The 15,647-nt window shown below is 32.4% G+C and overlaps 1 protein-coding gene across 10 annotated transcripts in view; it reads right to left on the bottom strand.

Moving 5' to 3' along the window:
* CCSER1 (coiled-coil serine rich protein 1) overlaps window positions 1–15,647 on the bottom strand; it is a 1,444,871-nt gene that overhangs the window by 1,155,631 nt on the left and 273,593 nt on the right. Inside the window, exon 5 of one of the 10 annotated variants that reach the window (XM_074040158.1) lies at window positions 15,368–15,402. The exons of the other annotated variants lie outside the window; for them this stretch is intronic. Coding sequence (XP_073896259.1) covers window positions 15,368–15,402 — 35 coding nt within the window. The remainder of the gene's footprint in view (window positions 1–15,367; window positions 15,403–15,647) is intronic. 10 annotated transcript variants of the gene reach the window in all.

The following is a 15,647-nucleotide window of genomic DNA, read 5'->3' as shown; positions in this document are numbered from 1 at the left end:
CAATCACAGAAAACTGCAAAACCCACAACACTGCACAAAGCCTACCCCACCCTTACATAAAAAAATAATTCTGCAAGTACATTTGCCCACCAACTGCCTGTCCAACTTTTGACTGGAGCCATGTTTGCTATTGATTCTTGTACCGAAGGCTAATTATCTCAAAACAATTATGTAATCCTCCTAGTTTTTCCTTTAAAAGCCATTGCCTTTCTTTACCTCCCTGAATACATACACAGTTTACTATGGTATATATTTCTCATGTCAGTGTCCATTTCTGAATAAGCATCATTGGCTTTTAGACAGTCTCTCTCTGTCTTTTATTTAGGTAGACAGAATAGAAACATGTTTAGAAAGAAATTTAAAATATTCCTAAGGACTGGATGCAGTGGGCTCATACCTGTAACCCCAATATTTTGGGAAGCTGAGACAGGAGGATTTCTTGAGTCCAGGCATTAGAGACCAGCCTGGGCAATTAACCAAGACACTGTCTCTACAAAAAGTAAAAAAAGTAGCCAGGCATAGTGGCACACTACTGTAGCCCCAGCTACTCAGGAGGTTGAAGTGGGATGATTACTTGAGCCCAGGAGCTCAAGGCTGCGGTGAGCTATAATCATGCCACTGTACTCCATCCAGCCTAGGTGACAAAGCAAGATCTTGTCTCTAAAACAATAAAATAAAATAATAAAACATTACTAGGAAGATATAATCCAGTATTCCTGGGTCTATATCAATTGTTTCATAGGCTATACGCTCAGGAAAAGAAAAATAATTGTTTTAACAAATAGAAAAGAGCTTAAGGGTGACATAAAATACTCCAAGTTGCATAGAAAAAGTAAAAGGTTTAGAATATCTCTACTGTGAAAGAAGATGTTTTGGAGGCTATCCCCAAACTCATTCCTGTGAACACAAACTGCATACTCTAATCCAGTCCAGCAAGCAAAGAAAGGATTAGTCTATTGAAGACTTTAGGAATAGATTCTTCCATATTAGATAGTATCTGGAGGTAAATACTGAAGCAGAAGTTACTCCAGTTTGCCCTGTACTTTTTTAAGTAAATTTCTTTAAGCCAGAATTAGGAGATATAGAAGCAAAATATCTAAGGGGACAATTTGGAAAAGCCTTGGAAGTGAGCAGAATGAGACTCAGAATAAACTTGATTTCTAACTCCAGTCAATAAGGATCAAGATAGGGATGTATTAGAAGTATAGCCTTTTGCAAATTAGTTAAAAGAATATTTTACAGTTATTAAAAATAGTCTTTTAAGATATATTCTTTCAAAATTTCTATTACAACAACAATCACCTAAATGATACAGAAATAAAATTAGAAATGCATGTGTTTACTACTAAGGCTGTTGTTTTGTTTTTTTGTTTTTTTTTTTTTCCTTTTGGAGACAGAATCTTGCTCAGTCGCCTAGGCTAGAGTGCAGTGGTGTGATCTCAGCTCACTGAAACTTCCGTCTCCTGGGCTCAAGTGACCCTCCTGCCTCAGCACCCCCGAGTAGCTGGGACCACAGTCATGCACCACCACGCCTGGCTAAATTTCCTATCTTTTATTAGTGACGGGGTTTCACCATCTTAATCAGGCCTGTCTCGAACTCCTGACCTCGTGATCTACCCGCCTCAGCCTCCCAAAGTGTTGGGTGGGATTACAGGCATGAGCCACCATGCCTGGCCAAAGGTTTTTAAAAAAATGAATAATAGCATAATAGCAGCCAGTTTAAAAAAATCACAAATAGTATAAAAACTGCTGTTTCTCATTTCCAACATGCTTATATAGATCAATTAATTCACTATCTGCATTGTGCCAAATAAGAATATAATTTTTTAAATGATTTAGAATCAAAGGCAATCAAGTTCTCTGACAGTAAGCACATAGATAGATAGAAGATATCAAAGGAATCTGTAAATTCTTTAATGACATCAGCAGTTTTGATTAATGTCAAGGATGCTGATCTACCATGACATATCCTGTTTTCCTTCAATAAATCTTTGTGTATGTATGTATCCACATTTTTTAGATTAGACTTTATTATTATGTCAGTAAAACAGTTTCAGAAGTATGTTGTCCAAGTGCATGACTTAGCATTTCCTTTACTTTTTCTAAATTTGTATCTTTGCATTATTGCCTTATTATAGTACTAATCAAGTTTTGTTTTGTTTTTTGGTAAATCACCTTAGCAGTGTTATTTATAATCCTGTTCTCTTACAGTATACAGAAATTCACCAATATTTGGCAGCATAAGAACAAAAGTGAAACTATAAAATAATGAATGAATGAGTCTTTGAAAGGATCTTAGTCAAAATATGATGACCCTTAAAATAAAATTACTCCAGTAATTGTTTTACCCTATTAATAGCAATGAATCTCTTAATTTATATAAGCATTGCTATCCATATCATTAACCATAAGTTTTATACTCCTAAAATTGTGCAAAGACCAAGTCTGATTTCTTAAGAGAAACGAAAAATGCCACTGCCTTAGTAATAACATCAATGATGTAACACCTAAAATATATTGACTTTTCTGTATCAAGTATAGCAATAAGCTTTTTCAATGTGCTATTGCTTTAATTTCACAATAACTTTACCAGAAAAATATTATTGCATTTTACAGAACTGCAGAGATGTACATAAAATGTTCACACAGCTACTAAGTGGCAAATCTAGCACTTTAAACCAAGCCTCTCTTATCTCAAAGTCCGTATTTTTAACTATTGTTGATAAAAACTCAGATCATAATTAGCCAAGAATAAACATGAAATCACCTGTGGCTATTCAGTTCTCAAGGATCATTTCATGTATACTAATATTATTAATATAATTACACTTCTAGTAATTATGTACCCAAGTAGTCAGTATTATCATAATTTTTCAGGTCTGAATCATATTAGTACATTGGAACTACTATGATGAGATACAAATGAAGAGATCACTTGCCTCAGTATTCTGGGATGTGTCTCTGCTATGTTCTGATATGTTCTGGTAGGTACCAACCAAACAACATGAAATGACTATGCTGACCACATTATATGCATTATCTGGAACATTCCCCAAACCAGAAAATTTTGTTTTCTTATCCTCATTATACAGAAAGTAAAGCAAAATGGATTCAGAGATATTAATCAATTTTTAAAGACATCTAACTAGTAAGTAGAAAGAGAAATCTAAATCTAAGTTTTTTGCTTCCACTATCTGTATTCCTATCTCATCATATTATTTCTATCTACATTTAGCAATGACAGTTATCACTCAAGAGATAAAAACATGTATCTAAATAAAAATATATTGTTCACTATAGATTATATATGTACACTAAAACACCTACATCTGTGTGTGTATATATATGTGTGTGTGTGTTTTAATTACAAATTAAATCTCCAAATCTAACAAAAAATAAAAATGAGCACTTGTTTCTCTTCCTGTTTTTAATTTTAAGGCTATTCATCTTTATAAAATATTATTCTCCTTGATTATAAATGCTAATATAATATATATGAGTACATATATTACTAATATGCATATAGGCATAATTATATGGCATATATTCTTACATAATTCTATAGGTATGTGTGTGAGATGAATCAATTTTTGTGATATAAACATAGTAGACTAAAAGTAAGAAAATTGGATTCTTATAAATATATCTGATTTTAACTGCTTATGTAACTTTAAGTCTCAATTTCTTCACCTAATACACTGAAAACTAAAATTTAGATGATTTTTAATTTCCTTCTAGCCGTAAGCTTGTATTATGGCTCTGCTTTTTTGAAATACAAGTGGTATTTTAAAATGTGCATTGCACCTTGCATTCACAATATTTACATCACTGCTAAGCTGTGTTTAATTCTGTTTTCTATTTTGAGTTGAACTAAGTTTTCTGCTGAAAGTTCACACTAACAAATTTATAAGTACTTAAATTTTATTTATAATTTTTTCTGTTAGATTTTCTTAAAAAGCAACCCAAATTAAGTTCCAGAAATAGACATATTTTCTTATTCATGATCAATAACACCATTAATTAAGACATGATATCTCACTTAATATAACTGATTATGCTAGTATACCTAAGTAAAAACACAATCCTATTTGTAAAGATTGCTATTATTTTTGCTGTTATGTGCTTTAGTTCAAGTTTAATTTTTATCTATGTCAAGCTATCTTATATGTAAGTGAAACAATTTTCTAGTAATCTATAATATCATGAATATTAACATTTTTGTATTTTGACTTAAACAAGTTGGGAACATTATAATCAATTTAAATGAAATAAAGGACTAAAATTAAGCAAGGTAAAAATTAAAATAGCCCATATGTTTGATGAGTTTATAGTCCATAAACAATTTAATATCTAACATATATATATATAGGAAAAAAAAAGTATGATCTTTTGAAGTATTCACCAACAAGGAATACTTCAAACATACTACTCTCTATCATCTGTTACTCTGGAATAAACCTTAATACTTGTTGAAATTTTAAGTATCATTACCTGAGGCAGTCATGTAGTACACAGCTTAAGTGAAGAACAGTTAAATTAAAATACTGCCATATTAATTATATACATAAATCAGCACAAATAAAACACTGTTAATTTGCCATCGCTAATATCTCCCAACCTCTTACAGAGACTCAAGCTTAATTAAGGCCAAAGGAATAATTTTTACTAGCCTAGTGGTAAGTTACAAGAATATTATAATGCTATTACTCTATTATTCTTTTACTCAAGAGACAAACAAACATTCCACAGAATTTATCAACAGAAGGAGCACAATATTGGTATTAATTCATTTAGTTTCTACCTCCGTACATGACAATCACAGGATCTATATTTTAAGAGATGAGAACCCTCTCTAGAAGAAACAGAGCTTCTGTTTCTTATATTTTTATTTTACTAAGAAGTAAATTAATTTTGAATTGAATGGTCAATGTCAATATGAAATATTTATACATACTTTTAAAATCTTTATTTAAAATATTATTCAATAAACAGAAGCTTTAAAACGTCTGCAGAAAATTTTGACAAAAATATTAATAAATTTAGCTTTCTTCCTATTCTTCATACATATATATTTTATTTTCCTAAACTCTTTGTAGTAATGAACTCTAAGTTAGTAAAGCTGAGAAAACTGTACTATTTGCTTGTTTTTAATTTGTTATCATATTAAAATCAAAGGTCAAAAATTACTTTTGCTTGTATTAAAAGAACAAAATCAAAACAAAGAAGAGGAAGGAATGAGAAAGTTTACGATCCTGACATGGCTGGAGGCTACCTAGGTACAATTTACATTCAGGCAGAGGCCAATACCAACCACGTTGTTGTCCGATATGAAAATGAGAAGACGAAAAGAAGTGGGGAAAAGGATTTACGAAGTAAAATAATCTAAAGGCTGCTAAAATTTGATGAATGCCTTCAAACTACAAGCTTGATCATAGTGTGCCCCTACATAGAAAATCTTTACCAAATCCCCAACTACTACTAAGATAAAGCACAAACGCTCTAGTCTGGAATGCAAACTTCCTCAAATCAGCTGCCACTAGCTTCACAGGCTAATCTCTCATCTTCCTTTCTCATCACACCAAACTGCTTGGTGTACCCCAAATACCCTCTGGTCTTTTATGTTTCTGCTTTTTACCCAAACTGTTCTCTCTGCCTTTAATATGGTACTTCATTTCCTTCTGAGCTCAACAAAGTGCTTCTTATCATTTAAAATTGAAATCAAAGTTATCTTTTTCAAGTTCTTCAGTTCTGCTGGGTTTTAGTAATTGTTGTTGTTCCCAAGAAATTTTACCACCACGTGAGGCTATAAGCCTGGAAAAAATGATGGCCACATTTCCCTATGTCCAAGAATACATAGAGGTAGAAAAGGGTTAAAAATTCAGCTTGCCAATTTAAAACAGGGCAGGGCAGAATTATTTAAATATGAGAGGCTACTAGCAAATTGTTCTATTTTCTTATCTAACCATTTACAATATATTTTTCATCTAAAAATAAAATATCAAAAATTATTTTTGCTTAACTTAAAAGAAAAAAATGGATGTGAAGAGAAATAAATGACAAAGCTCAAGTATAATCTGTTATCACTAGAGATAAACTAAAATTCTGTTAACGACAATATGACAGATATAAAAGACAAATAAAATTCAAAAGAGAAAACTGACAAAAAGAAACAAAAAACCTTCAACCATAATTGTGGGGAAAAAGTTGTAATTTCAAATAATATAATTTTTTACTATACAAATATTAAAAACTTAGAGATGATAACAATCCTAAAGAGAATATGGTAAAGTAGTTGCTGTCATATGCAGCTATTGGCCTATAATTTTATTTAACCCTCTTGTCTTATAATTTGTATATATATATGTGTGTGTGTGTGTGTGTGTGTGTGTGCACATATATATACACACACACACACACACACATATATATATGTGTGTGTGTGTGTATACACATATATATACACACACACACACACACACACACACATATATATATATATACACACACACACACACCTCTCTCTCTCTCTCTCTCTCTCTCTCTCTCTCTCTCTCTCTCCAGGAAATCAAAATTATGAACATCCGTTCATCTCAAAATTCCATTATATGCGCTGTCCTAAGCAATTAGGGTGCAATTTTTATGCAAAACATTTAAATTATGATATTATTAGAAGCAAAGACAGAAAACCATCAAAGGTTCCACATTAAGCAGATTTTCAAATAAATTATTATATTTTATTTTTTGAGAGACTATAGCATTATGGTAAAGAGCCTGACTGTGTAAATCAGGCTACCTAACTTGCTATGTAGTCCACATTTTAATGTATACTCGGTGTGAGTCACTATGCTAAAATTTGATAGTACTGCTGTCATTATCATGCTAAATACAAGGTAACATTAGGGTTTTTAATCTTAGTATCATTATGAAAATAGTTTTGACATCATGAATTCCTAGAAATGGTCTTGGAGACTCTCAAGAGTCCTTTGACCATACTTTAAGAACTATAGGTCTAAGAAATTAATAATTGTCATTCAATCTCCTTGGTAGATTAGTCAATAATGAGCAATTTTATTCCTATTCAAGAGCCTGTAGAATTTATCAAGATATTATAACATGTAAAATGTAAAAAGGAGGATTCAAGGGTGAACCCTTAGCAACTGAAAGAATAGACTTAATAAACCCTTAGCAATTGAAAGAATAGACTTAATAGTTGTTGAGATATGAACCCTTAGCAACTGAAAGAATAGACTTAATAGTTGTTGAGATTAATTATAATGGAAAGAGCAAAATGGGGGGGGTTAATGCACAAAAATCAGGAGTTTGGTTTGGGACATATTTCAGAGGCGTTGTAAACATCCATGTGAAGATCTCAAGTAGATAGTTAATATATGTATATGTCTGCAGTGCAGGGGAAATTTATGGGATAAAGATAGAAACTCAGAGGCTTTGTGATTTACCACCACTTAAAGCTAGCAGATTTAATGAATAATCAAAGGTATAGGTATAAGCAAAGTAGAAAGAAAGTCTAAGAACTGAGCCCTAAAACATATCAAACGTGGAGATGGGAAGTACCTAGGTAAGGAGATTTTGAGGAAGGCAGAAAAACAGAAGAATATACTTTCCCAGGAATCAAATGAAGAATTTGGGGAAGGAGTAACGACTAGTATTTACTGAATGCTGAATGTCTTGGTTTTTAATGTTCATTGTTGAAAATAATGCTTAGAACTATCTTATTATTTAAGCTCAGCAGGGTGACACATACCCATAGTCTCAGCTACTAGGGAGACTGAGTGGGGAGGATTGATTGATTGCAGGATTTTCAGGCCAGCTTGGGCAACACAGTAACACCTTGTCTCCAAACAGAAGAAAAGAAAATAAAGAGAGAAAGAGAGAGGGAGGGAGGGAGGGAGGGAGGAAGGAAGGAAGGAGGGAAGGAGGGAGGGAGGGAAGGAAGGAAGGAAGGAAGGAAGGAAGGAAGGAAGGAAGGAAGGAAGGAAGGAAGGAAGGAAGGAAGGAAGGAAGGAAGGAAGGAAGGAAGGAGAGAGGGAGGGAGGGTGGGAGGGAGGGAGGGAGGGGGAGAAGAAGAACAAGAAGGTGGAGGAGGAGTAGGAAGAGAAGAAGAAATATTTTATGATTTAGGCATGTGTTATGAACATTGTATTGAAAAGAAAAAAAAATTACAATGTCTTTAAGTAACTAGTATGTTCACAAATTTAGTGTCAGAACTGGAGTTCAAAAAGAGTTGTGGCTGGCGTAAGAGCCTGATTCATTTATCCTAGACAGAAAATCATACAGGCAGGTGACTGCACAGGGCAAAAGCTAAGCCCATCTCTCATTTTTTTGAACAACAAATAGTAAATTTTTTTTACAATTGCCTCTGATTAAGACTTTATTTTATTTAATAAGAAGATTACTACCATAAGTATTATGTCATTATTTTTAAGGTTATAGTTACTAAGACTTTGCATAATGACTCTATCATGTAATAATTCAAATTTTATGTATTGATCCTTTCAAAACAGTATTTTTCAGGACTATGTGCCAGAACACATTTATTCTCTGGCACCATCCAAGATTTCCAGACCCACAGGGAAATCTACTAGGGGTTAAAAATAAAAAAGGCGGACTGCCATGCAGCAGAGTCTCCAATGACCAGTGACATATTCCAAGAAATACAGAGTTTGCCAGCATTAGTGTCTACGGTCAGAGGACCAAATGGGAGAACACCTGTATTCAGCTGTCCAAGGCTAGTGGAAGGACTGATTACAAATGCAAATTTGAGGAGGTGGGAATGGTCATTTGTTAGCCATAAACATTCACTACCAATTTATTAAAGTTACTCTTTAAAGAGCATATGCTCTTTATTTCAATTAGAAGATAAGTGCTGATACAGGGGCATCCCCTAACCCAACAATACTACGTGAAATTAAGCTGGAAGATCTACAAATACCGAGTGAACATTAGGACTACACTAATAAAAAAACAAGTCAATACTATTTTCTTACTCTCCTCGCTACAGAAAGATTTCTAAATTTTATCTCCATTTAATTGTAAAATTGCTGGGATTCAAAACAATAAGCATTGTAAGAAATAGTGAGTAGGAAGCTGACATAGGACTTCATTACTTTATTATTTCTCGAACTATCAGTAACGGGAGACTTTCCCCACAGCAAGACTCTCTGGTGTACTATTCTTACCAAAGGCAGGCATTTGTGGAATTTTCCTAGATTTATAAAATGTATTTTAAAGATGAATCATGTGGTTTTATTTTACACACTCTTTCTAGCCATACTAATTCCTCTACAGAGCTAGACAACACAATATAACTTTAACTTCACTAACAGCTGAGATTTCAAGTAAAGGCTAACTTTTCTCCAGACTGAGCTGTTAGGAGTAGACCTCTATTTCTATATTGTAATGACAGTGCTCTTTGTCTCCACCTTTAAATTAGCGTTCCTCCATTGTATCTGTCTAAGTAAAGATATAGCCACATTAACTTATATTAACAAACATTACTTCCTTTGGGCCAAGTGAGGATCTAAAATGAAACATGAATCTTTCAATCATCTTTACAAAACCAGGCTCCTGTGAAACTAAAAACAAACCATCCATTCATCCATTTACCTTTAAAAAAATCTGTGTTCAGCATGAGAAAAATCAGCTCAAAGGGTTCTCTTCTTCATTTTAAAATTTTTACACCAATCATCACCAATCACTCCCCTACTAAAAATCTAAATTATTAAAATTTGAGTATATACCTTTTTAAGCCAGCATTACAGAAAGATAGTTAACAGTCCATAAATATAATTCCCTAAAATTAAAATTAAAACAAATTTCATTAGTCCTATTTTGTTATTTCTACTTCCAATCTGTTAACTTTTTTCTATCTTTTCTTTTACAAAAGTGAGATCATTTATTAGTAGAACCCACATATTTTCCTATCAGAAAAAAAAATCTTGAAAAAAAGTTCGCTGTATGGCTTTCACAGCAGTAAAGTTTTGTTATACCTTTGAAGCAGTGACATCCCTGAAACATTAACCAGTGTGACTGCTAAAATATTTAAACATTTAAATCCCTGAGAGGCAGTAAGAACTGTCAATAAAATTGTAATTCGCTATGCAGTATACTTTATTTTACATATGCTTTAAAGAGTATGAAGAAAATATGGATTGATTTCCCTTTTAATGAGTTTCACTCAGAGCTTGTATTGGAGATTTAAACGCATACTGACTCCACATTTACAAAGACTGAAATCTCCTTGAAGATGAATTTTGACATTGTCACAGTGAGTTTTACCCTCTTTTTACATTTCACTTTTTAGTGTAGTTGGAAAGATGTTATCCCTTAGTGAGAATACATCTGAAATAGAAATTCAAATGTTAGCTATAACTTGATATGTAAACATCCACTTTTGCAACCTACCAAAAATTCAGTTATTGGATAAAATAAGTACAAATTGTAACTGTAATCTCATCAATTTATACAAAGAAGAAAATGCAATTGAAAGCCTCTTTGAGAATGTACTAGGTATTTATTTCTCTGTTCATTTACTTCACTGGAGAGTAGAGTTAGATTTTCAAGCGGACTTAAAGTCTACCTGTATATTCTACGAACAACAGGTTTGCTTCATTTTAAGAATTATACATGAGACTTAGTACAGATCTTTCCTCAACACATAATGTCTGTTGAACTGATGTGAAATATGAAACAAAATTTCTAAAATGATGAAGTTTATTTATTCCAATCTCTACTACCTTCATTACAACCAAAGAATTAAAAATGGAAAATGAATATACAAAACATTCAAATTATACATTTACCAGACTAAAGAAAAATTTTTTACTTAAATTTTGACAAGCCATATAATCTTTGTCAACATGATATATTGTTGATTTTTATGGTAGGAATAATTGTTCACTTTATATTTTCTGAACTATAAGTCTTTGTCTGCTTATGTCATTTAAAATATGTCAAGTCTCATCTAATTCTTGTCTGTAACACTGTCACCAAGTTCAGTTTGTAACAATTTACACAGTTTTCTGACAATATTTTTCAAGTACCAGTTGTTATCTCAAACCCTTTTCCGATACTGTTCTATAATGGTTGGAAATAAAAGAAATAAGCAATAACAGTATGTTTTCCTAAATTGTAAAGACTTATACCCTTAATCCTTTAAATTTCATAGTGTGCATGCTTATAAACATTACATGGGGGAAATTCCTCAAATTTCACATGTGCAGATAGTTTACTAATTCAAATGACTATCTTCTGATGGATTGCCAACAGACTGTGCCATCCAAACAACTTTTTATATAAGCAATGGATCTGTGTCGTTACAATAATGTGAGCACTTCTACAATGGCAATGTGGTTACATCCTTTTTCATCAATACTTCACATTTGACCTTAATTTCTTTGAAAGTGAGCACTAAACAAATAATTTTTAAGCATTATTATTTTCTTTACATTAATAGACTTTATTTTAAAAAAACTACTTTGAATTTACAAAATAAGCAAGCTGATAGTACAGAGGGTTCCTACATAATACCCCTCCCCAACACACACACATACACAAATGTTACCGTATTATTAACATCTTGCAATAGTATGATACATTTGTTATAAAGGACAAAAACGCTGATACATTATTATCAACTAAAGGTCATATTTTGTTCAGACTTCCAAAGTTGTTACCTAATATCCCTCTGCTAGTCCAGGATGTCAGCCAGTATACTACATTTTATTTAGTTGTCATGTCTCTGTAGGCTCCTCTTGGCTGTGACAGTTTCTCAGACTTTCCTTGTTTTTGATAATCTTGCCAATTTTGACATTGATGTTCATAATTTTTACTTAGTATTTTACTATATCAAAAATAAATACAGTTCACTCTTGAACAACAGGGGTTTGAGCTGTGTGGTTTCACTTATAAGAGAAATTTCTTGCACCCTGCCATCCCTAAGACAGCAAGAACAATCCCTCTCTTCCTTCTCCTTAGCCTACTGAATATGGAGATGAAAGAACAAAGATTTTTATGATGATTCACTTCCACTTAATGAATATTAAATACATTTTATCTTCCTTTTGTCTTCAACGTTTTATTTTCTCTATCCTACTTTATTATAAGAATACAGCATATAACGCACTTAACATACAAAATACATGTTAGTTGACTGTTTATGTTATCATTAATCTTCCAATCAACAACAGGCTATTAAGAGTTAAGTTTTGGGGGACTCAAAAGTTATACATGGATTTGTAGCCACATGGGGGTTTGGCAACCCTGAGTGGTTCAAGGGTCAACTATATGTATTTTCCTACAGAATTCTATTACTTATTAAATGTATCCAAGTATTTCTTTTTTTATTTTTATTTTTTGATGTTGTTGGAGAAGAAAAAAGAGAGAGGTCAGGGAAAAATAATAATGTAGAAGGAGGAAAATAAAAAGAACAGATTCAGCTTTAAAATTCTGCATAATAAAACAAATCTGCATTTTTCATAATAGGCCAAAGCTTTTGTACTTTTAGCAGATATATTGGCTTCCTGAGGACTACTGAAAATAGATAGATAGAAAAGGAAAAAGTAAAAGTTAGATTAGCACATCAATCTATAATACTTGTTTGATTCAGAACCTATGAGCGTATTATCTATAAAATGTGTCAAGCAGGACCCATCAATACTAAAAGATCCGGCTAACATAACAAAACCACAGGTATGCTGCTTACAGAAATGAGTTTCTGTTCCTGATGGCTATAATAAAAGCTAGATTACAAAATAGGGCTGAATAACACTGCATTCTAATCATTAAGAGTATAGTTTTGCTTTATTCTAGAATAAAATTTTCATCATGCCTTTAAGCTCAAAATTAGCACATATAAATATATATTACTGAATATAATTAAAATAAAATTTAAAATACACTTGGAATTTTAGATCTGCATTTGATCATGTGCATATTCTCTAAAGATCATAGAGTTGCTAAAGAAATATCCTTGCTTAAAATTATATTAAAACTGTAGTCTTCTTCCCACTGATTGTTTCATGATGTGTAATGAAAATAATCACTATAGCTATGGACAACAACAATTAGATAGTCAATGACAAATTTCTTAAAGAGTATCATAGAAGGGACTTGTAGTATACTACTTTTAGTCATAATCACTTAGCAAAGCTTTTACTAATTTTAACATTTATAATATTTATTAATTTTTTAAAAACATATATCCAAAAGATTCCTTCAAATCCTTCCACTTTATATTCTGTTATTTGCCAGTTAGATGGTACTGAGTGACGTACCATCAGTACCATGATTTTAATTTCCTCATATACAGAGTGTAAGACAAGAAATATATCTAATGTCTCTTCTTTTTCTAAATTATTATTTTTAAACATAATTTAATGATTTTTGTCCGAATTCTCCAACGTTAGTTACAAAACAAACCAAAAATTCCTGGAAGAACTGACTGAGCTGGGGAAAGTATCTGTATTAGTTTTCACTAGGGAAAAACACATGAATACAGTTTTGGCTATTAGACACACAAAATTATATCTTAACATTTACAAATTGGCTACTATCCTGTTAGAAAGGAAGCTGTCTTTGATAAGTATTTACTTTTAAGGATTCCTATTTAACATTTATTTTTATTTCCTGCAGATACATCACTTCCTTATCCTATAAACACATATTTTTAAAGACTTTTTAGAAGAATCATCCAGATTTTTTTTTTTTTTTTTTGGTATTTTCATTGAGAAAATAGTTCAGAACAACTTGAAGGCTATTCTAATAGCAATAAAGTAGATTTTTATTTAGAAAAGTATAGTGCTAACTGCCAATTCATACAGCTATCACTTCTGTTTAATAACCTGATGATGGTTTTTACTGACAGAGAGAGTAGAGTCATATAATTGTGAAGAACAAACTCTCTTTAATTATTCAAATATTTATATACTTAGTATTTTATTTCATATCACAAGTTATAAACAAAGCTGTATTTTGTTTCTATTTAAGAAACTATGAAAAAAAAACAAAGAATTATGAAATTTAAATTTTTTACATGATTCCTAAGAAATCTCAGCTTTTGAAAGGTTGGTACCACCTTCTATTGTTTTTCAGCTACACTTAGGTAATTTTTTCTTCAATCTTTTCCTTCTATTGATCCCTGCTCATAGAATGTGTCACCACTCCCCCAACCTCTACTGCAATTTACTAAAATATAGTTCGAGTACAACCTCTTCTAAGGCCTATCCCACCTACTGCACCCACAGAAATATTTCTTTCCCCTGAATATAATACATTATTTTAGTCCTGATTATCATTGTCTAGTATTATACTTTCTTCCTCATGGACAAATATTAATTATTCAAATAGATCAGTGAGTTTGAGATCTATTTTGTTAGTTGAATAGTGATATAACTGTAAATAAAAAGAGATCATTTCAGGGTAAGAAATCAGCACTTGAAGTATTTTATAGATGAGAAAGAATGTGGTGCATTCAAGTCACTCATCTGATGCCACCGATTCCCTACTCTGCCAAGGAATGTTGGGCTTCTGTGAAGCCCTACCATGTGTCACACTTTCCACGAAGAGTTCCAAGTTTCTAAACCATCTCTGGCACCATACCACTTTATCAATACCCACTTATCCTTCATGGAAAAATGTCACTTCCCTAGGATATCTTTTCTTACCACCAAAATTGCTATGTCCTGCATACTGCTCTTTTCTTCATTAACATTTTTTTTAAAAAAATAGAATCCTCCATTAGACTGTATGCTGCACATCTCATATTTGTTACTAGAATCCCAGGGCCTACAGTAAATCTTCAACAAATATTTGCTGGAAGTCAAGTTTAATGTGTAGAAAAAGTGGTGAGTTTTGAAGCTTGAGAACTTTGTAAGCTCTGACAACAAAATCAGATTTTATAATGAAAGTAATGGGTAATATTGACTTTTAAATAGGTTAGTGAATGAGATCAGTTTGGTGTGTCAGCACACCTTGTGGATAATACAGAGAATGGATAAGAAGAGGTCAAACTGGAGACAGAGTCTAGATTATTACTCTGGCGTTGTTATGAAAATTCATTTGGGACAGACCTGCTTTTTTTGAGAAAATTCTCTGCTAAGCCATTTTTGATGGGGGAGACTGTGTCTTTGGGCTCATTGAGTCAGTCTACACTTAGCTCTGAAAGTTGACTATAGATGTACGTAGCTTGAATTAGAAAAGTAGAGTTCATAGTGCCCAAAATTTGAAAAAGAACATGGCTACAGGGAATAAAGTCCACAAGAGAGAACAAAATGAAACCCTTGAATACTCTCTCTCTCTCTCTCTCTCTCTCTCTCTCCCCTTCATGCATTTTCAACTGCTGTGCTCTTACCTGCACCAGGTGATTCCTCCCCATCACTCCAAAATCTAAAATGAAATAAATACCAATCATCAAAGTGTTTATATGATAGAAAGCTTTTGTAGTGTGGGTTAAAAGATAAAAATCTGAGAGAGGCTCTGAATTCTGTATCGAGGATGAGAGGAAGAAACAAAACAAAACAAAAAACAACAAAGATGGCAGTAATGGACACTGACACCAGACCAAAGGTCATAAAAGACCAACTGGATCACATAAAGTTAGTTAGAGGAAAATGATGATGCCCTGAATAAAG

This window comes from Macaca fascicularis, chromosome 5 (assembly GCF_037993035.2).
Source record: "Macaca fascicularis isolate 582-1 chromosome 5, T2T-MFA8v1.1".
NCBI lineage: Eukaryota > Metazoa > Chordata > Mammalia > Primates > Cercopithecidae > Macaca > Macaca fascicularis.
The sequence above is the reverse complement of the archived record's forward strand: the minus strand, read 5'-3'. Positions and strand labels throughout refer to the sequence as shown.